This window comes from Phalangium opilio, unplaced genomic scaffold (assembly GCF_054372755.1).
Source record: "Phalangium opilio isolate 3A_F unplaced genomic scaffold, DU_Popi_V2 ptg000113l_1, whole genome shotgun sequence".
Classification (NCBI taxonomy): Eukaryota; Metazoa; Arthropoda; class Arachnida; order Opiliones; family Phalangiidae; genus Phalangium; species Phalangium opilio.
In genome coordinates, this window is record NW_028324209.1 from 5,477,932 (window position 1) to 5,500,198 (window position 22,267).

Below are 22,267 nucleotides of genomic sequence, written 5' to 3' on the forward strand. Positions count from 1 at the left end.
TTCGTAAGATGTTTAACTATTTCTTTAAAGGGTAAAGTTGAAATATAATATTAAGAATTTGGCTAATTTGGTATAAGTATACAGGGTGGAACCCGTAGCCGGCGACCAGTTTAGAAGAGATAAGTCTACTTACAGTTACCAGTCCGCGGTTAAGTCCTTTTTGTTTGGAACCAAAGACGATAGATTGAGCTTGAAGGTTACAAGTCCATCAAAGGCTTTCAGTTTAAGACATACCTTTGTTTGGATAAAAAGACATTAGATAGTCCACCAAAGTCCTTTTGTTCGCACACGCGCATCTTTGGATCCAAAGGCGTTAGATAGTGCTTGAAGGTTACCAGTCCACATCAGTTCAATAGTTTGAAGCCATATATAACGTCTTTGGATCTACAACACCAGAGCCTATAGAGTGCTGTCAGTTGTGACGTCAGATCCAAGGTTAAACGTCACGAGTCTGCCTTTAGCAATGGGCGGCCATGACAGTTACCGTTTTTTCCTTATGGGAAAACAGCATGGGTGACGTCACACCGGCGCTTCTGACAGCACTCTATAGAGCTATCCCAGTTGTGACGTCAGTGCTTCGATAAAACCAGAGAGAATTTAGAAGGGGAGTGGAAGGCCCCCCTTTGACTCTATTAAACGTGATGACGCCCAAACAAGATGTCGCGTTGAGCTTTTTGGGGTAGGCGAGTTTCCGGTCACGTGTTCTAAAATTTCTCTGTTACAAACGCACCATACCGGAAATTGACCTACCTAGATAACGTTTAGCAGACGACGTTGCGCTACATTCCAAACCACCCCTTCTAAATTCTCTCTGATAAAACGTCACGGGCTTAGCTATGGCAGGGGCGGCCATGTTTGGTACCTTTTTGGTTCTATGGGGAAATAGTATGAGTTACGTCCTCCACTCCCCTTCTAAATTCTCTCTGATAAAACGTCACGGGCTTAGCTATGGCAGGGGCGGCCATGTTTGGTACCTTTTTGGTTCTATGGGGAAATAGCATGAGTTACGTTACACTAAGGCTTTTGAGATAGCTCTATTGAATTCCATTGGAATGAAGATATTTTGTTAATTGTTTAATTTTAAAATTCAATATTGGCTTACCTTAAAAATAAAAGTTCACAATTTGAATTTAATTAATTAATTTTAAAGAATTTTTAATATTTTGAAAAACAGGATTTTTAGGTGATACACGAATAGTATAAAATGCGGTAAAAAATTGTTGGTTTTTTTTAGCCATTTCATACTTTTTTAAAAATCTAATTGTAATTTGTTTTAAGAAGTATAGGGAAGGGTAGGGGGGGGAGGCGAAGTACTTTTATATAAGTTTTTAACAGATTCACAGCCATTTGTTTTTATGTAATACTATTTTCTTAACTATTAAGTTCTTCTTTTTAAATAAGACCAAAAAAAAAAAAAAGGTTTTCATTCAAAACATTTAGGCTTAGCGTATTAGTTTTCAAATCTAGAGCGCACTCTGCACTTTGCTAATATCTTCCTTCATCCAAAAATTCGCTTTCAAATCTTCGCGCTTTTAAACTCTCTACACGACGTTTATTATTTAAATATCTCTTTTTGTAAATATCTTAAAAAGCCGAAAACTCTCGCAAAAATTGCACATTTCTTCGTGAAGTTAATTATTATACACTGTTGCCTTTCAAAATATGATTTCTTTTTTTTTAATTCTGTGTTTTTTGGTCTTATATTCGGTAAAAATAATATTATTATTCTGTATTTTGAACGTTTTAGTACTTCTTTTTCTATAATAGCCGCGACAGTTAAGTTTCTCTTTATTTGTCTTTTAAGTTTGTAAAAAAAAAAGAAAGTTAAATACTGTGAAAAAAAAAAATTAATTAGAAATATATATTTATATAAAAAAATCGTCACAACGCAAGATTGGCATATTTTTCTGTTTCCACGGACTTTTCGAAAATGCAAAACAGATTATTAGTTTTTTCTGACAAAGAAGTTAACATTTCAGACTTAGGAAACGTAAACCACAGCACCGATAAATCTAAGTTATTTTTAAGTTTTTTTTAAAAATTATGTATTTTTTTTTCTATTTATATAATACGCTAACTAACATTTAATTCTCTAACTACTACTAAAAAATGACTTTGTAACCATTTTTCTCTTTTTGTTAACTAATTTAATACTAGCTGGGTTTTAACTACAATTAACAGAAATAAGTATATCATAAGTAAAATAAATAAGGAGCTAATTATTTATTCACTTATGATATATTATTATTTGGTTTTGTCCTAAGTATGAACATCACATAGATACAACTTGTTTAAAGGGTTCCACAAATCACTCGCACACCCCTTTTCATAGGCCTATCATCCCTGCTTACGGTTCTCGAAACTTCGGACAGAGAAGCGTGCAATAGCGCTATCTTCACCAGGGAGAGAGGGAGATGCCGCGTGAATAGCGCGAGGTGTCTCTCTTTTGGGTGGGGGAAGTAAATTTCCCAGCCAACGGGGCGGGGGTAGTATCGCCCGGGCCACCGCGAGCTCTACTGCGCAAAATCCAAAGTTTTTATCTCATGTAGCGACTATTCGTGATGTCACTTCGCGCATGCTCAATGATCCACCGAATGACCCAAGGTAGAGAGAGAGAGAGAACATAGTATTTCATACCCCCGTTTTCAACCCCTTCCCGCTAGATACGAGTTCTGTTAGCATTAGGCGGCTTCTCCCTCTCTCCCTGTCTTCACTGCATGCAAACCACTGAAAGTATTTTACCATCATCGCTAAGTAACTCGCGGAACCCTTTAATGTTCACATTTAGTCTCAAAAACAATAAAACCAAATAAAACTTAAGTTACCGGGTGTTTTAACTAATGCCTTAACGATTTAACATGGGAATAATTATAGAAACATTTTCTAGCGAGCAAAAAGGTAAAGGGATTTTGAAGTTAATACTTAACACTGGGCTCCTCAACATTTAAAGGGATTCAATAAGCGCGCTTGTTATTTTGGCCTGAACTAAACATCGATCCAATCGGTCAGGTGGTATGGTATAAAACGGGTATGGCGTCCTCACACAAAACTGCCACTAAATCCCTTTTATTTAATTAGGAATAAATCTAAAATTTGGGAGAGATTAATTTAATTAATTTGATAAATTCTTTTTAACAGCAAATGGGGGGGGGCAAAGGGGGAAGGGTTAGGGTTCTGGCGAAATCCTTAATTTTTGCCGCTATTTTCTACTTCCAACTAATCATATCACGAACAATAAAATATTTTTAAACTTCTTTGTTATTATTTTGCTTAAAACTTTTATCAATTTACAAATATACAAACTATAGGGATTTTTTGGGGGGGGGGGGGGTTATTATTAGGATTGAGGGGGGGGAAGGGAGCTAATACTCTCGATAAATGATTATATACTTGCGACTACAATGTTTTTTTTTTTTTTTTTTCACGCTCACTGCCGGCTGGTAAAATTATTTACAAATAAAATAATATATTTTGTCTCTCTTTGCGTATATTTGACCAAAAATTAGCCTATTTTTCCTCGATTTATTATTTTTTTTTGTTTGTCTTTCCTCCATCATAAATAATTTACAATTTTTTTCTCATAAAAACGAAGTTTCAATACTTAGGCTAATTATTATTATTAATAAGCCGTGAAGGTAATAATTACTTAAATAATTATTCTATTTCTTTTTTTGTTTGTTAAAAAAAAAAAGCTGACTTAGGTAACAAAAGCGACGCGTAAATAGGATTGTTGTTTCATAAATAAGGAATATAAAAATTCGAATTATTCTCATTAATCTACAATTAATTTAACGTTATAATTAAGTCATGATCGTTATTTTGAATAATGCGTGCAATTTTTCATTCCAGATTTACCTATTTTTTTAGAAAATATAACTGATGGGAAGGAAGACTAAGAAGTTTTTAGGAAATTTATATAAAATTCTAAATGATCCTGTCACAGCGCGGAACATTTCTAGACATTTGCGGGAAACAGACTTGCACGTAAGAATAGGCTCAAAGTTTCACTATTTTATTTGATAGAGAATATAAAATAATGAATATATTAAATCGAAACCACGCACCCACCTACAATATTAAAGAAGATATAAGCAATATACAATTGGCCTTATTCCTGATCAACGCCACCGAGGCGTAGCGGCGACTTTTGGAACTATAATAATACGGTAGCCAATTACAGGTGGCGGTGGAGTCGATGGACTATTATTTTCTATGTTTTGTTGATCTTTCTGAATCATGTGAATAGCCAAGGCTTAACAAGTGATATGGTTTCAAAAGTATTAAATGTTGATTTTACCTTTCTTATTCTGTCTAATATTATGAAATAAGACTTTCGGAGTAAGTTTTCATTCGATTTTGGTCTATTTGGAGATTATTAGGTTAATAATAATTAGTTAAAACATGTTTTTTGAAGTTGAAGCGGTAATTATCAAAACATAGAAAATAACAGATCTCCATCAGAGTACATCGACTCCAGCGCGACCTGTAATTGGCTACCGTATTATTATAGTTCCAAAAGTCGCCGCTACGCCTCGGTGGCGTTGATCAGGAATAAGGCCAATTACGCGTTAGGCCTCTCAATGCAGCGGATGACCAGTTTAAGTCCCTACACAACATTACGTCACGATCTCCGTAGGGTTTCCGTATCTTCTTTAATATTGTAGTTGGACGCATAGTGATCCAATTTGAAATATTATTTCATAACCTTTTTCGAAAACAACCACAAGTTTTTCTAAACGTATTAAATCTCTAAAGAAATCAATTATTCGCGTTTCGTAATTTAAACAAACTGCAAAGCGCAACCGCGCATGTTCATGGAAAAATAGCGTAAAACTATTACCCACCGTAATGAACCAAAACATCACGATGAAAACTTGGGTAGTCCAAAGTCTCTCGAGGAAAAAAAGCAACTCATTAGGACCAGTATTTCGCAATTCAAAAACCCCAATAATTTTAGTTCCTCGACAAGTCAATGGACTACTATGCCATTTAAAAGTGGGATTTAAATACTTCAATAGATGTTTCTAACAACAGTACCTAGCACAAAAAATACTACTCGCTTCCCAAAAGCTATTTTACCAATTACAAGAAAAACTAGACATTATTTTAGTATAGAAAAGTTAATTGAGATTTTTTTGTCTTCTCTTGTATATATTACGATTTTTAGATGCGATAGAAAAAAATTGGACTGATACCGGTTTTAATTTTTTCTTTTTTGGCATTTTAACAGTCTGCAGTATTATTTTTTTTCAAAAAGCAGTACTGCATGGTACCCAAAGAGTCTTACTCTGTTGTTCCTCAACACATCTTTTAACTTGAGTGCACATGTACGTCAAGTTTGATCCCGGGATTGTTACTGTTAACAACAATTTACACGTTTTTTTTTTTTACGATTTTGAAATAAGTATCTCAGTAACTTGTGTAAACACTAACTATAAGGGTTGCCACAGCTTTCATTTTTTAAATTTCCCTTACTTACCAGGTATAACTTGTTCCTCTGAAGTCGTTTTACCAATATTAATTTCCACTTTATTTTTTTCGATTGAAAAAGACTATTACTATAGACTTATACATCACTTTTCACGCCCTTTACCAGAATACGGCGCATTTCCCGCCCTTTACCAGAATACGGCACATTTCCCGCCGTTTACCAGAATATGGCACATTTCCCGCCCTTTACCAGAATACGGCACATTTCCCGCCCTTTACCAGAATACGGCACATTTCCCGCCAATTTCCAAAATACGGCACATTCCCCGCCCATTTCCAAAAATACCTCACTTTTCCCGCCCATTTCCAAAACTACCTCACTTTTCCAGGCCACTCATTTTAAAAATACCACATATTCCCGCCCACTTTCAAAACCCCGACTTTCCCAGTTACTGTGGCAACCTATCAGAACTACATTTCCATAATGGGTGTTAAGAACCCGCCGACTCACCATTTATGATAGGTTTATATTCGCTTTCAATTTTCAAAGCGTGCTCGTACATTTCTTTAGCGGCTTTCGTTGTTAGTTTTTCAGTAAGGTAGCGCGAGTCCTTTACTTCCCTGCTTGATACAAATGGAAAATATAATAAGGGGTTGACATTAGAAATTTAAAAAAAAAAACCTAGCGACGGGGTTAACATTTAAACTCTAGCGAAGTTGTTTAGAATATTACCTTATTTGTTTTGTAGTTCGAAATTTTAAGAAAATCACAATAGGAAATATCTGGCATCGGTTCAAATGATCAATGGTTGACAGACAAACATCCAGAAGGGCGTGGATGTTCTGTTTAATTTTAAATTTACTAACTTAAGTAAATATTTAATATGAAAGGCCAAATTGCAAATCATCACAACATGGTCAAGTCTACAACAAAGCCACAACGTTAACACTCTCGCTCATGTCATAAGCACTTTTTCAAGTTTCAATCCTACAAAATATTTTTTATTTTGCTTTCAACGTCCTTTAAAGTTATCTTCCCTGTCCAATATCCCAGTAAAATAATATTTTTTGTTTCGCTTTATACTAACTTTAAATTTGAGACATACCTCTATAAACTGATTTTTTATCAGGGGTGTGCGAGTACTCGTTAAGTTCGAGTACTCGGTTCGAGTATCGAGCCAAGTACTCGACTCGATACTCGATAACAACACATTGAGATACTCGAGAAAGATTCGAGTAGCTTTTTAACATCTTAAATACTCGACAAATACTCGAATCCGAGGCTTATAACTATAGCAGACGATGAGTTCATGAGCATTTATTTTGAAAATCACCTGTTCAATGTTTAATTGATCACTAACAATCTTTTTGAACTAGTTCGATATTAGATAATTGAACATCTTCGTTATTTTCAAGAAATTTACAAAATTGCTGCTCGACAAGTCAATATTTGAGACTCGATAATTACTCAAAAGAACAAACAAAATTTGACCTATCTCAATACTCGATACTCGAAAGTATTTTTGAGACTCGGCTCGATACTCGATAAGAAATTAGTTTCGATACTCGGACTCGGCTCGAAACCGAAAAAACGGGACTCGCACACCACTGTTTTTTATCAGTTTGTTTTAAACTGCCTTGAAAACTTAGCTTAGCTCAGTCATAGTAACAAAAATATAACAGTCGAAGCTGGCGTTTCTCAAAGCATCAAATTAATACCCAAGTTCTATCAATGTTAGTAAAGCCTGGTAAAGCAGTGCTCAGCCAAGGGGTCGTTGTAGACGCTGCGAAACCTACACGCGCGCGCCGTGTAATCTATATGTATAACACTAATCTAGAGTTTCAAGCATAATACTTTATGTAATCTCTGAATTGCGCGTAATATAAGGAATTTTCACGAAATTCCAGATTGCTTAATGCCTTTTCAAGCAAACTCAAAGGAGGAGCCACAAACATTAAATAAGGATTATCACTTAAAGAAAAAGAAACAAAAAAAAAAAAAAACAGAGTTTTATGTAATTATAAACGTGACCATTCATACAGACAACATCTTTAAGTAAAAAAAATTGGCGAGTACAGTAAGCTTAGTCGTTTGATCAACTTACTTTCCTGCCAATTTCCTTGACTGCGGCGACAGTAATACACTCAAAATTATTTCCCTTTCTTCTATAATCTATAAACTTGTTTTCTTGCAATCCACGTTCCATCATTTGTTGGGAACCACGCATTATTTCGGGTATGCAGCGTCGAAACATTTGGGGGAATTCTTGTTCGAGTTTGTCAACAACCACTTCCATTAAAGGTCCAACTAAAATGACTGGTCTTACCATAAGTTCTTCGAAAGATCCGCAAGACATTCCTCTATTTGCTATAAACCAAAAAACCCCGGAAATTTAATAATTGGCAATAAAACACCGGCGTATTAATTTACTCACTGTCTAGTCGTTCCACTCGTTGGTACGTTAATGGTAACAATTCTTCTCCCAATGTTCCGGAATCACTACAACTGTTGATTGAAACATCACTGAAAGAAGCCAACTCTTTGCTGTCTCTGGAATTATTTCTCTGATGTTTTTTCCGCCGGAAGAAACTTCGTCGGGCTGAAGTGGCGCCTCGTCTAGCACCATCAACTTCTAATTCCCCGAGACTTCTCTTCATTAAGAGTTCTTCCTCCATCCTAAATGGTGTACCATTCCTCAGTAATGGTTCCATTAACTAACAACTCTTCTAAGTAAAAAAGCGCGCTTCCCCAATCTACCTAACAAACACGTGTGGTTTCTTACTTATATTTGCTAGGTATGTATCCGCATTTGACCTTTTGACCCTCTTGATCAACCAGCCAGGCTCTCCAGAGACCGGGTACACCGTTAAACATGGTATTATCCACAAAGAGTACATCGTCTTTGTGAAAAGCCAGAGAACCATCGTGACTGGGTCGATCAAAGAGCGTTTTTATATAGAATGAATCACCGGGTTGATCTTGGATTTCATTGTACTCTGAAAAAAAGGGTTTGGGGGTTTTTTCTTTCTTTCTTTTTTTTTCGCAAAAAGCTGTTTTGCCAAGCTACAGACTGACACTTACTGTCAACGTTATACTGGGCTAGGACAGTTATCTTATCAGTTGGTTTGGCTAACTCGTAGGCGGCTTCTTCAGCCGTGGCTTGCCTCAAATCTATATCATTGTACTCTAGAATCTGATCACCAGGTCTAAGTCCATTTTGGCCAGCTGCGGGTGAATCTTCTTGCAACGAATGGATGAAAATTCCTACAGCGTTACCTCCTAACAAACTGATGCCCAGATTAGACGTGGTCTTCTTTAAGACGACGAGTCTGGGTTCTTCAGCGTTGCATGAATTCCCATTTTTCCGACAATTGTTTTTCTCCAATCTGTTACGGATTCATTGTCAACATCTCACCAAAAGTGAGGGAAAAATTAAATTTATTTACCCGTGATTAGAAACTTTTTGTTTGGTAAGAGTTGATGTTGCTGAGCTGGATATATCTTCCACTGAAAGTTGCTCAACATCTTCTTTCCTAAGAGGTGCCGGAGGAGGTGGTGCCGAAGAAGGCGAGCTTTTGCCTAAAGGAGAAGAGTGGGAAGTAGGTTTGGGAGACGCGGCGGGTGTTTGTAAAGGGGATTCTTCTTCATCATCGTCGTCTTCATCGTCATCATCATCATCTTCGTCGCTGGATGTACTAGTTTCCATGGCAACTGATTCTTGGTACTCATTCAATTGACAACTGTCAGGGAGACTCAGTGGAGCTTTGCAAAAAATATTACAATTACCAAACATGATTCGCATTAATAATCATCAAAGGCCAAAGCCAAACATACTGTCTGGGCTGTATTGTACAAGCATAGTGATGTTGTCACCGCATTGCCTTAAAACATTTGCAGCGAGCGTGTAAGTAGCGCTGCGCATGTTGATGCCACACACTTCTAAGAGTTGGTCACCAACTTGCAAACCGACTTGCGCCGCTAGGCTATTCTCAGTCACGGATGCCACAAAAATACCGCCGACAACTTTACTGGAGCAAATTTGAATACCCAATGGTTCTGAGCTCTTCTCAATGTAGATATTTCTAATATCTCCTGGATCAGGTCTGCGCGTAAATAATACGGTTTCCTTAAGCGCGGAACTTTATGAAGGTTAAGGTTTGTTACTAAGGGCTTACTTTTTGCCCCTATAATCCGTGGCAATTGGATGAGTACCATCAGCGCTAAGCCACTCGATGGTAAAAGCGGGCATGGGACTGCTACGTTCAGAGACGAAAGACTTTTCGATGGAGCTAGTCGAGACTTTCCCACCTGAGGACTTGGAAGCGACGCTGGGATTGGAAGGTATCCTGATTCTTTGACTGCGCTTGGGAAAAGTGGACAAACCATCGTAAACTGGTGGAGGTGAGTAATGATCTTCCACTCTGAAAGCGGCGTGAACGTGCGGATGCGAAGATGGAACTAATCTTTTGGGAGTTTGTGAAGCAGCCGCAATTGGGTGAAAGTGCGCCATATCGATACTCTGGGTCGGCGAGGGACCCGAGTAGCTATACTGCGAAGGGCATGGTGAAGGGGAGGGCGTGAAACTATAACGACCACTATCTTTCATGCTATGTCTACCATTTGAGCCCAGACGAGAATTGTACGATCTGGTGTCGACCGAGGCTGACTCCGCGGTAGAACCACTAAGCAAAGAGTCTCCGCTTCTGGATGTAAAAATTGAAAGCGTCGGGGGCGAAGCGTAACGAACTGAATTCATCAAGGGAACCGCTACTCCTCGAGAGTGAGAACCACACATGTTTGGGTGATGAATGTGCGAGTGCGTAACTCTTTGTCCACCCGCGACTGGGTAAAACGGCAAGTTGCTGCGAAGATAATTGCCAGGGGAAAGCGAAGACGTCGTAACAGATGTTTGATACGGAATTTCCGAATTGCGACTGATCATAATTCGGTCAGCTTGAGCATCTAGAGCGCTATAAGTCATCTGATCGTAAGTTGGTGAACCGATAGGTTTGCAGTAGCGCGAAGAAAGGGAAGACTCCAAGGAGCTCATACACTCGCTGTCTGACAACACGTAATGAGCCGATTTAGGCCTCTGCCTATTTCTGTTCTTGTAATACTCCAAAACATCTTTGTCTCTATGGGCTGAAACCACCGAATAATCTAAGCAGCTATCAGGACTAGCCGTAGACGAGTAGTGTAAATGAGGTTCGTTAGCTAGCTGATCACTACTGCGATAACCAGGGACAGATTTCTGAGGGCTGACACAATCGGGGGATGTATAGGAAGAGGATCCGGAACTCGAACTGCGTATTCCCGGTGTTGGTGGCATTAACTGAGCACCACCAATAGTGGATCGATCTTTGGAAGAAACATTGTGAGGATGGTTTGAAACAAACATGGGGATTCTTTCTCGACTTCTTGGAGGCATGAGAGAACACTGATCACTGCTGCCACAATTACCATGAGGATCACTCTTCTTCTCATACATACTGGCGTGTTTTGAGAAAGACGCCAACGATTTTCTTTCCTTCCTCTTATGAGGTTGCAAAGACGCCACTGTGCCCACTTCCGCGAACTGAAATTGAGCTCCTCTATATTTAGGCCAAGTACCACTGTTGGGTTCCAAGACCTGCTTCTTCTTGGAACTTTTAGGAGGTTTGGTCAAGGTTCTACTGTGATAGTCAATCACTGACTCAAAGTCAGCGATAGGGTCATAATCATCTCGTTGATGGTGGACGGTGGCTGGAGAAGAAATGTGCGACTTCCTTTCCTTCAGCTGTCTCCTTTCACCACCAAAAATCTTATTATAAGCCCTGTCGAGCAAAGTGGGCTGCGAACTCGGAGAATCCCTCGATAATGGCGCCCTTTCTTGAGATGAGGATGACGACGAAAGCTTGCTGCGGATTGAAGATGGCGAGACGACACTGTATGGAATATTCTTAACTGGCGAATAAAGGCACAAGTCTTCAGTTTGAACACTGCTCGAAATTAAAATTTTGTTTTGAGACTCTGGTCCATTCGTCTTTGAAGAATGTCTCTCTGGTTTCGAATTGTCTGTTGAATAAAAAATTATTACTCGAGCCTAGCTGTTTAACCGAGGTCAACCTGTTACCATTTTCCGCGCTTCCATTCTGCGTTTTGTCATGGTCCACTTTCTCGATCAAATTATTGCCGCTAGAACAAGATGAGCTAGGTGGAGAATTACTAACACTGTGAGACCCATATTTGATAAAGGTTAGCGTTAAAAGTGATGCGCTGCCTGATTCTAGCAAAGATTGAGCATTAGACAATGATTCCAACGATTTTCCATTGATCTAAAAGTGAAAACCCTAAGTTAAAAAAAAAAAAAAAATCCGAGAAGTAAGACAGTGTTAACATACAGAGAGCAATCTATCTCCGATAGAAATTGTTCCATCTTGAGCAGCTGGTGATCCAGGTAACAAAGAGCTAACAAATACCCCGGATTCAATGCCCAATCCAGATGGACGCCCGCTTCCCAACTGCAAGTTAACAGTATTGACTCCGCGACAGGGAATCAACTTTCTGCGTTTCACAACTAAGTTTAATGTACTGCTACTAGCTCGAAATAACTCTATCATGTTCTTTCTATCCATGTTGGTCACGTCAACAGAGTTTATTTTTAAAATGCAATCACTCAGCCTGTCAAATAACATTTGCTTTTAACAAATCTATACAAGCGCAAAGGAAAATCTTCAAAATAAAAACGTAATCGTACTTTAGACGCCCATGCGCTACGCTACCCTTTTGAATATTGCTGACGTAAAATGAATTATCATTAGAAAATAGAGGATCACCTTTACCCCCTGCTATTTCAAAACCAGGATTTTGAATGTCAAATTCTCTCTATAAGAATGGCAATTCATTATATACAACTGGATTTTTCTAATTCTACAAGTTAAGAGTACCAATGTAACGTCTAGAGTTTCCACATCAAATTCTTGTAGATCAGCATCAATAGCCGAATCTCTACTATAATTATTGCCAACTGAATTGAGCTGCTTAATACGAGATTCCTTCTCGAGGTGCGCTTCCATTTTTTCTCTTAATTCTTTGAGCTCTTTGTTAGACTCGTTTCGCTGTCTCTTAATATCATCAGAGTCTCTTAAAGCTTCCGCTAAATCACTAACGGCCCTATCTCTTTCACGACGTAGTTTGTCACAAAGGGTACGTATACTTTCTCTTTCTAATACTATCTTATCTCTTTCACTGAAAGCCCAATCGCGTCTGCGTTTGCAGACTTCAGCTTCTTGGTGAGCTTCTGAAATTGGGTACATAGATATTTTACCTTAACACATCCCAAAGTATCAAATGACACAACCAAACAATGCTTATGACAGTAAGCAATTGTTAAGCGCAATTACACGGATGTAGCGTAGTACTGACGAAACCTTACCAGTAAGCTCAGCTTGTAGCCTATCAAATTGCCTCCTTAAAGATTCAATTTCCCTGTTAGCTTGATCCAAATCATCCATTCTTTGGCATTGATTCTTAGTATGTTTGGAAGGCATGGGTTCCCAACTACCACTGAGTTGTGATAAATTTCTTTCCTTCCTCGTGTCATTCGTCTTTTCCCCCCATTGCCTCTGTTCTCCTTTACCTCCACTAATGCCCCATTCTCTGTTGTCTTCCCGTCCAGTAACAAAATCTCCATACTTTTCCCTCAAATCATTACATTCTTTGATAGCGTGATCTCGGTCTTGAAGCACAGCAGTAACTTCACGACGCAAACTCTCAACTTCTTCAAAAGTGGCTTTCTTGAGACCTTCAGAGGCTTTAAGTTTTTGTTGAGCACTCGTAAGTTCCTCCTGCAACCTTTCAATCTCCTTGTGAACGGTATCTCTCTCAGACATTACAAGATTATACTCTTTGCAAGTAGCGTTACGTTCTTCCGTCAATCTACTAATATCTTTCGTGGCTTTAATTCGAAAAGCCATTGCCTGGGTTATTTCCTTCATGGCCTCATCCCTCTGCTGTTGAACTTTGGAAAGTTGTTCTTTAGCTTCATTTCTTTCCCTCAGAGCATTATCCCATTGACGAATGGCCGCTGTGCATTGTTGCTGCAAACCATTCCTTTCCCTAATAGCAGTCTTCAATTCATGAACCACTTCATCGTATCTCTTTCTCAAACACGTTAGCTCTTCCTGCGTCACTTCTAACTGAGAAACTGTGGCACTGTGCGTTGACATTAAATCTCCATAACGTTTGTGAAGGTTTTCGTACTCCTCTTTTAGCGCTTCATATTTACGGGCGGTGGTAAGGTACATTTGGTGGGTCGCCGCTTCCCCACCACCTCCGCCCATGTTTTCACCCATTTTGTTCTTCCTAATGTTGGCTGTGAAATAGCCATTGTAACCCCCATATCATCAATAAATACATTTTCAACACTTTTCCATATTAGTTAACGCTTTAAGGTTAAATTTTTAAGGTAGGCAAGGAATCCAAGAGGCACATGAGTCACCAATCTCACGACCCATGATTCAACTGAGTTAACTGGCTTTTTAAACTACTTGACAGTTAGACGACTACTTGTCTCTCCTTAGTCTTACTCTTAGCTAACTTCTAACTTAGCTACGTGACTAAGTCCGACACAAACATCAAAATCATTTCTACCAATCAAACACTTTTAAAACAAATTTATAAAACTCAATAATTAAGTTTTAATATATCACGTAGCGGCCCGGATTATCCGTAAAGGGAGGGCGGAAAATGTTTATCAAAAATCATCATTATACATCAAGCCTTGGCTTAATAAGAACTCTAGTCTAACTTCACCATTATCTTATTTTATTAAAAAAAACCAATATTAAACTTTACTTACGTGTTACTGTTGCTTAAAATATGAATAAAAGCGCAACACTTCGAACAAAGGCCTCATTATTACAAAATGCGAAACAAATTAACATTCACAATCAAGAAAGAGAGACACAAATAAAAAACGACCAACTTCACGGAAAACTGCACACTATTTGAAGTAATCTACCGCTAGAGGGAACTAGCGCAAAACGCGATATTTCCCATTCCCAATTCAACCTGACAGCACCATTCAATGTCTACAATATTCTCGTAACCTTATAACAAACAGGAATTAGACTGTCAGGATAAGTTGTCGTGAACTAGAAAACCGAATTGAATTTGTTTTCTACAGTTCCAGCTGGCGGTGATGTGGAATAAGGTACTCCTATGGAAAAATCATTGAACTATGTTCAGGTTAGGTTGACTAATCACGAAACGAAAAACAACGTTTTCAAATCAGCTTAAGAAATAAAAACGTAAAAATTTGATATCAGTGAACCATAAAGCGTAAACTTTACCAAACCAAATTCGCCTCAATTATTTGACAGCGCAGTTGAGCAAAGTCAAAAAAAAAAAAAAAAACAATTGAAACAAATTTCATAGTAAAATATATGCATGAATAAATTTAGGAAATCACGCAAACCATTATAATATTTTTTTATCGATTCTTTAGCATTTACTAAATAAAACAATAAATTACATTAACAAGGTATATCTTTGGTTGTTTTTTTTTCTTCTTCTTCTGTAATTAATAATAGCAGCGGTGTAAAAGCCTCTTTAATTTGTAGGGTTATGCAATATCTTCCATATTTGCGTTAAAAATCTATATAGAATATTATCTTTCTGGCATTATTAAAGTTTTTTTGTGGTTTTCATAATTATTAATTAATTATGTAGATATTGTAAAAAGCTCAGGGAATGTCTGAATTATTTCCGATACAATATCTTTTTCATTTTGGGAGAACTCTTCCTCGCTTAAAATGGAGGAAAAACAGAGTGAAATGCCCTCAATTTGATGTCGATGGTCGTCGTAATCTGTATTAGCAATCAGAGATAATAATAATTCGTGATAGGTCAGACGCCGCTAAAAAAAACCATGTTTAATTCGCAATTAATTAACTTTCCTATAATAAATTAAATTAAAAATTGGTCGGTTATTTTAAATTAAAACAAACCTCAGTTCCAGGGGGTAAATCGGTTAGCTGTCTAACAATGATATCAAGGAGTACTTTAATGTCATTAACGTAAAAATGTTTGGCACAATCAGGGAGAGAGAAAATATCAACCATGAACTTTAAAACTGAATTTGGCATATCGGGTAAATCAGGATGGAGGAGTTGAATTGGATCATCTAAAAATAAATAAATAAATACTTAATTAATTTTTAAAAATAATATTAGTAATTCAAATAATACCTTCACGATTAATTAAAAGCATAAGTTTTTCAGTCAAAGCTGTAGCTTCGGATCTTTCGGATAAAGCGTCCAGAACTATATTATCTAGCTTCCCAAGATGAATATTTAAAGCTAATATAACAGTCAAGGCAATATTTGATATTTCTTCATCAATGGCTTCGTCAAGAATTGATTCAACTCGTCCCAACAAAAATAAAACAAAATTCTTGTTTAGAAAATCTGTAAAAAAAACCTTATTTGAATAAAATTCGTAGTAACTAATACAATAGTTTGAAATATGATTCACATACCATAAATACTTCTCGGTGGTTCCACATCAGGGAAACTCAATATAATGGTCAGCATTTTAGCACACCTTTTAAAACGATCGTGATCTAGATTGGGCGAAAAAAAAAAAAAATGAACGGACTTATTCTGAATTAAAACAAATAATAAAAACCTCTTATTACAAAATAATTAGCATTTAATTAGTCTTAAAAACGAGGACTAATGCGCCGCCATTGCTTTTTAGTGGCGTCTGCTAGCCAGAACCTTTTACTCCCAGGGGATTGGTTGCATTCTCACAGGCTGAGAAATAAGAAAAATTTGCTATAGGATATATGTACAGTGACCCCCCCCCCCAAATGCAAAAATATACTTAATATAGCGCAAAAATAGGGTCAAAACTTCTTTTAAATTTATTGGTCAATTGTCCAGTGAGTGTCCCCCTTTATTTTTAAAAAGTTATGGAACAATTTTATTCAACAAAGTCCAGTTTCCCATGTGCTTATTTCCGGCCCTGGAGAAAACTAAGGGCAGACCGGAAAATAAGAAAACTCTCTTAAACTTAAAGGAGTGTGTCCACCACCACTTTGAGAGGAAATTTTATAGGACTTAGTTCACTAAAGTGGGCAAATATAGTGTCCCATTTCATAGTCAAGTTATTGGATAAAGTTAATGGTCAAAATGTCCAGTAAACCCCTAAGTTTTTAAAACAATTGTGGGATATTTTAAAAATTTTATTGGACAATGTCCAGCGTCCTGCACTTATTTCCAGCCCTGAGTAAGAGGTTTGATTTAGCAGACGCCTCTAAGCCAATGGCTGGGCAATAGACTAATAGAGTAATATCTTTCACATATATGGCAACGTCACAACCCTCTATCTCTTACCTTAGTGATATCCCCCCTTCCGAAGGCAAATAGTATTCTCTAACACAAAGTTGCCTCCAACGAAGGGGATACACAGTTCACTCCCCCTCTATACCGATATTACTCTATTCAACACTAATTGTTTCGCAATAAGTGATAATTTATTATTATTTTTTTTTTAATATTTTTTCTTTCAGGTATAATGTTATTTTCCTTTCAAAAAAACCATTCAAATCCACAATAGAAGTTACAAATGAAGCCTACCACTAACATGTTGCTGAATCTCTGTGGCAAGCTCCATAGGCAAAACAGACATGATCAGTTGTTCCACGACACTTTCATCAAGTTGACAAAGAGATTCAAAAACTTTGAGCAATGAGAATCTAAGAGTTCTTCTGGGTTCCTAAAAAGTTATTTTAGAATAGACATATTATAGATTATAAATTTTAAACTCCCAATAAAGTGATATATATATTTTTTCTTTCTTTAGCCAATACCATTTGATAATAAATAACTAAAGTATTAACAGAGTCATAGCTGTCCCTCTTTATCACTTCGCAACAAATCCTTGGATCTGCATCTCCCTAAAAAAAATGTAGAAAAATTAAATTCCTCAATAAAACAAAACAGTTCAAGCATAAAAAAACAAAAAAATTACCAAAATAGAATTAACTTCAACAAGATAATCATTGATAACCATCTCATCCTCATAAATGGGCCAACTCCTTTGTTGTTGGTCATTCTTACAATGCCACAGACTTTCCAAAATTTCTTCTAGGCGTTTTTTATCCTGACCTTGGTAAATTGTTTTGTAATTTGTCTATATTGAAATTAAAAAGACATTTATGTTATTATATAACCTCTCAATTTTGTACTCTTGGCCCTATTGGATATGAAAACATACCCTGTGGTCTTCTAATTCACACAAAATTTTGTTGCACAAATTGGAAGATTCAGGAACATGTTGCCTGAGTGTCTCAAAAATACTTCCAACAGAAAGAATTGAAAGCTTGTAGTTGAGTTTAGTCCTATTACGAATATGTTCCACCATTTCGGGAACCAATTCCGAAGGGATTGATATATCAGGAGGAGGTTTGGCTTTCGGAACTTTATCTTCAGTTTGAGTTGAGACGTTTGAACTAATTATTATGGGAGCCGCGATACTAATAGCTAAAGAGGACCGGGCTTTAAGTTTCGGAGATGGAGAAACTACAACTTTCCTTCTATTACTTGTAAGATCATTTTCAAAAATAGGTTCTTTGTTTTTAACGGGTGATAATGGGGGAGATGATATGGGTGAAGCTATTGGTGATGATATAGGAGAAGATACTAGTGGTGGTGATCTTGATTTGCATAGAGTATTTGTTGTACTAATAGTTCCATAGACGCTTTCAGTTACGGAGTTTGCGTAGCTAGATTTTTTACTATTGGATCTCTTAATGATGGGCTTAGGAGCGGGCGTTTCTGTAGCTAACTCATCCCGAAATTCAACAAGATTCCTAACATAAAACATTATTAGTTTTTTTTTTTTACGCTTTAACATCAAAGATTAAATGTACTCTAAAATAATACCTAAATAAAGTTCTATGCTTTGGCGAAAACCCATCACCAGTATCAGATTTCACTTGTAATGTCTCAAGAATTTGGTTAATTTCTTTTAATAATTCTGGGGTTGATAACTATAAATAAAACCAACCTCAATTAGAGAGAGCGAGAGACCCATTTTCTAAAGCGTTAACAAATTCCTTCTCCTTACATCTAGGAATCCGACGTAGGTGCGGGGAACATATCCTATATGACCCCTCTTATTAATTGCATACCACCAATGCGGGTCGTTATTTTTGATATCGACAATTAAAAGCTTCTCTCCTTCTCTAATTCCCAATGTATTGGCATGAACTGGTGCTAAATCGTACAGCGCGACGCAACAACGAGCCATATTTGGTTCTAATGGAGGTTTAAAAATTATCATTATAGCTCATCATTATGCCTTCAAGGGAGGAAAAAGGGGTGTTGTTTCTTTGGTCTAAAAATCTCCAAGGGACACAGTCACTTACCTAGGAACAAACATGACTATGCAAAGGCTTAGCAAACATGTTCGTTTTGTACCGTCTTTTCCTTATCCAAAACGAAATAAATGGTTTAAATTAACCAATATAGTAAATAAATTATATAAAACAACAAGATAACAATTACGCAAACATATTTAACTACAAAATGAGGCTTAAATTTTCAACCACCGGCTCTGAAGTTCGTCCATTTCCATAGATATGTTAAAAGGGTAGATACACAATTCAATGGGAGGTCGACGTGGAAGGGGCAACGAGCAGACAGCCGCTATTTTCTGGGGGTAGCCGTATAAAACGCCATCTATCGGGAACTTTCGAAACTAAATTAAAGGATGAGCTTAGAGTAGTGGCACTCTATGTTAACCCCCTATAGGGCATAATAAGTCAAACCCTCGGAGATGCCATTACTCCATTTTATACGAGCTAAGAGCAGAAAAACGTATTTTATAAATTTTACACCTGTAAAATCGTTTAAAAAACACTTGGAACTTGTATTTCTACTTACTTTCGAGGAAATACCACCGTTTTCTGAAGGTAAGAGTCTTTTTTATACATTTATTAGTAATAAAAACATTTAAGGCGAGCTAAGCCTTGGTCATGGCCATAATGTAGATTTGATTTGCACATAGAGAAAAGAGGCTGTACTTTTGTGACTTGGAAAATTTATTTTTTAGGCTTTTCGAACATTTCTATGGCAAAATGAGGTAGGAGACTAATGAAATATTTAGAGGATAATTTTGGAAGCAAGGTATCATTGATGAATTGGTTGTCTTTCACTATCATCAAGATTTCGATGTTATCGGGTGGCACAAATACTGCCCAAAAGCATACGGGTACGTTACACACGAAAAGCTGACCCTGAATCTGATGATAGACGTTCCAGTTCATCCGTTTCTTCGTCAATTTAAAGGTAAAAGTTACCCGAAGCTGCTTTTCCTCTGATAGTTTCTTTATTCTTGAAAATAGTGTAAGGGCATTTGATCTCCACTAAGTACAGCTGGTCCTCAACCAGTATAAGGCAATCGGGGCTTGCCCCAAGGAAGCAAAATTGTGGATTAACAATCAAACCCACAGAGGTGTGACACTGGGTATTGATGTGTTGCCTGAATATTTGAAAAAGCAGCGGGTTCATGCTTCAATCCATGATCAAAGGACAACGCTCCCATTTCTTCTAATGCTTCAGATTGTTGCTCGAGAGTCAAATTACGGAGAGTCAGTTTAGGGATAATTTCATCGGTTACATTAATTTGATCTCCAAATTAGGATGGAATCGCGAACCGTACGGTTTGAGCGCTCTACGTAGTCTCTTTCCAGTGGTGGGAAAGAAATCTGATTTTGTAAAATGTTTTGAACAAATCCGTAAACTGGAGATATCAGTGGACAGAGGTCCTACAGCTGTTGTTATAGAATTAATCCACTTCTTTCTAGTGGCAGTCTCTTTCGGAAAGTTGTGGTAAGAAAGAAAACGTTCTTTACACCTACAGTTTGAACGCAGCAAACATGAGTTGAAGCCATGATTGTTACATAAATAAGTAAATAAAAACGTTTATGTTATGTTTTGTTTTATGCCTTTAAATATAGAGACACGCACTTAACAAAGTTTGTTATGGTGGGCACCATTATCGACTCTTATTTTAAGAATATGTAACAGTTTAATGTCCGGATATTTAAATATCAGTACCTTAAAACGTTGCTAACGTTTTTTTAACATGATAAAATAACGTTTTTCAACGCTGAAAACAACGCTAATCACTAATCTGCCGTGTTTTACAAGACCAAGGCTTAGCTCGCCTTAAATGTTTTTATTACTAATAAATGTATAAAAAAAGACTCTTACCTTCAGAAAACGGTGGTATTTCCTCGAAAGTAAGTAGAAATACAAGTTCCAAGTGTTTTTTAAACGATTTTACAGGTGTAAAATTTATAAAATACGTTTTTCTGCTCTTAGCTCGTATAAAATGGAGTAATGGCATCTCCGAGGGTTTGACTTATTATGCCCTATAGGGGGTTAACATAGAGTGCCACTACTCTAAGCTCATCCTTTAATTTAGTTTCGAAAGTTCCCGATAGATGGCGTTTTATACGGCTACCCCCAGAAAATAGCGGCTGTCTGCTCGTTGCCCCTTCCACGTTTTTTTCGTTAAGCCTAATGGCGTTTTCCTTTGGGCAGATTTTTTACTGCCGGAGGCGCTGGAAAAACCTTTGCGTATTCCAATGGTTTAAGCTCAGTAGTGACGAGACGCTGTGCATGCTCCATTGGTAAAATTTGCCTTGAACTCCCAGCGCCATGCCAGCACTACTGACTTGCCAACACGGCAATAATAATTCGAAACATGGCGCTTATAAAGTCCATTGGAATACGATTTCATGGGCTATCGGTTCATAATTATCGTCTGCTCGAACGTCGGCGTGCTAAGTAGTGATCTTGTAATTATCAGGCATATTCATGTCCCTAGAAAAAAATGTAGATGGCGTTGGTAAAGCCAAGGCCCAGTTGGATGTCCGCAAAGATCCCAAAGGTCGAAAAGCAAAGTGGGTGTGGTAAAGTGCATCAAAAATGATCAAAGAATGGCACTGCGCAAGCTCTAAATTGAGTAGAACTGAACTGAACTACTTTTCGGAAGGGAAATTCGGCTTTCACGCTTTTGTTCCGGCAATTAGGGCGATGGGAATGTGACATTTTTCCAATGGAATATGCATACTACAACATTTATTGTGTCGTCACGATCACGTGATCGTAACACCAATGGATTTACATGGCAAACTTGCATTTATCGGTTCTCAAGGGGCATTTTCCACCCTACCAATGGAATACGCGCTTTGTACTAGGATAAGAACCGACTTCTTCCGAACATAGCTATTTCGTACCAAAGTCGAACGAATAGTGTGTTCCATTGGAACAAGATTAAATTATGTTACTGTCATGGGTATATTCCATTGTCATTTGAAGTTGTCGATAATTTGTTTGATCCTGTAACAGCATTACGCGAAATTCGGTTTTTTTGCCGCCAGCGCCGGCAACACAAAATTGGCCCAAAGGAAAACGGTATTAGCCAGCGAAGTGGATCTAGACCCTTTATAGTTTTACTATATCTATGTCCATTTCAAAACTTCTTGTCTAAGGCATAGCCAACTCGATCACGCGCAACACGACGCAAGCTGCTCGCGCTATAGAAGCCCGTTTAAAGAATTCGATTTACATGTATAAGCGCAGCTTTTAAGATTATTCAAAGGAACCCAAAATTAACATTAAGTTCTATGGGAGGAGGTAGCTTTTTTGGCCAGATCCTTTGTCCTATACATCCGAATGACCTGAAATTTTAAAGAGACGTGAGTTTTGGCGTGTTTTATTATACTTAAGAGGTCTAAGCTTCTAGAGTGGTTAGTTTTTCTTATGAAAATTATTTTCC

General features: G+C 37.4%; 2 protein-coding genes and 3 long non-coding RNA genes across 10 annotated transcripts; 1 reads left to right on the plus strand and 4 right to left on the minus strand.

The window, feature by feature from the left end:
• Positions 1-1,123: 1,123 nt before the first annotated feature.
• Positions 1,124-14,432, minus strand: Dlg5 (MAGUK family member discs large 5). Of its 2 annotated transcripts, none has more exons than XM_089852504.1 (16): positions 14,271-14,432; positions 12,846-13,784; positions 12,358-12,710; positions 12,168-12,295; positions 11,812-12,091; positions 11,544-11,745; positions 9,607-11,485; positions 9,266-9,534; positions 8,878-9,193; positions 8,513-8,817; positions 8,214-8,427; positions 7,866-8,107; positions 7,536-7,798; positions 6,164-6,273; positions 5,942-6,051; positions 1,124-5,356 (listed from the first exon to the last, which is right to left on the minus strand). In XM_089852504.1, the coding sequence occupies exons 2-16, from the start codon at positions 13,762-13,764 to the stop codon at positions 5,250-5,252; spliced, it is 5,697 nt and encodes a 1,898-aa protein (XP_089708630.1). In that variant the 5' UTR covers positions 13,765-13,784; positions 14,271-14,432; the 3' UTR covers positions 1,124-5,249. The 2 variants fall into 2 exon arrangements, with proteins under 2 accessions (XP_089708630.1, XP_089708629.1); XM_089852503.1 differs by having other exon boundaries at positions 5,942-6,054.
• Positions 14,433-14,889: 457 nt separating this feature from the next.
• On the minus strand, positions 14,890-19,042 carry LOC149623518 (NCK-interacting protein with SH3 domain). Of its 5 annotated transcripts, none has more exons than XM_089852525.1 (12): positions 19,003-19,042; positions 18,846-18,906; positions 18,545-18,735; positions 18,361-18,467; positions 17,693-18,287; positions 17,447-17,608; positions 17,286-17,372; positions 17,053-17,191; positions 15,951-16,034; positions 15,661-15,879; positions 15,421-15,596; positions 14,890-15,329 (listed from the first exon to the last, which is right to left on the minus strand). In XM_089852525.1, exons 3-12 carry the CDS (start codon positions 18,725-18,727, stop codon positions 15,135-15,137), a joined length of 1,947 nt encoding a protein of 648 aa, XP_089708651.1. In that variant the 5' UTR covers positions 18,728-18,735; positions 18,846-18,906; positions 19,003-19,042; the 3' UTR covers positions 14,890-15,134. The 5 variants fall into 5 exon arrangements, with proteins under 5 accessions (XP_089708651.1, XP_089708653.1, XP_089708650.1 ...); XM_089852527.1 differs by having other exon boundaries at positions 17,693-17,958; positions 18,019-18,287; positions 18,846-19,042; XM_089852524.1 differs by having other exon boundaries at positions 18,985-19,036.
• Positions 16,107-17,046, minus strand: LOC149623519 (uncharacterized). The gene is made up of 2 exons (XR_016374745.1): positions 16,298-17,046; positions 16,107-16,227 (listed from the first exon to the last, which is right to left on the minus strand). It is a non-coding gene; the product is annotated as an uncharacterized LOC149623519 (long non-coding RNA).
• Positions 19,043-19,406: 364 nt separating the features above from the next.
• Positions 19,407-20,411, plus strand: LOC149623520 (uncharacterized). Its single transcript, XR_016374743.1, has 2 exons — positions 19,407-19,561; positions 19,645-20,411. It is a non-coding gene; the product is annotated as an uncharacterized LOC149623520 (long non-coding RNA).
• Positions 19,503-20,688, minus strand: LOC149623521 (uncharacterized). Its single transcript, XR_016374744.1, has 2 exons — positions 20,449-20,688; positions 19,503-20,335 (listed from the first exon to the last, which is right to left on the minus strand). It is a non-coding gene; the product is annotated as an uncharacterized LOC149623521 (long non-coding RNA).
• Positions 20,689-22,267: the final 1,579 nt, after the last annotated feature.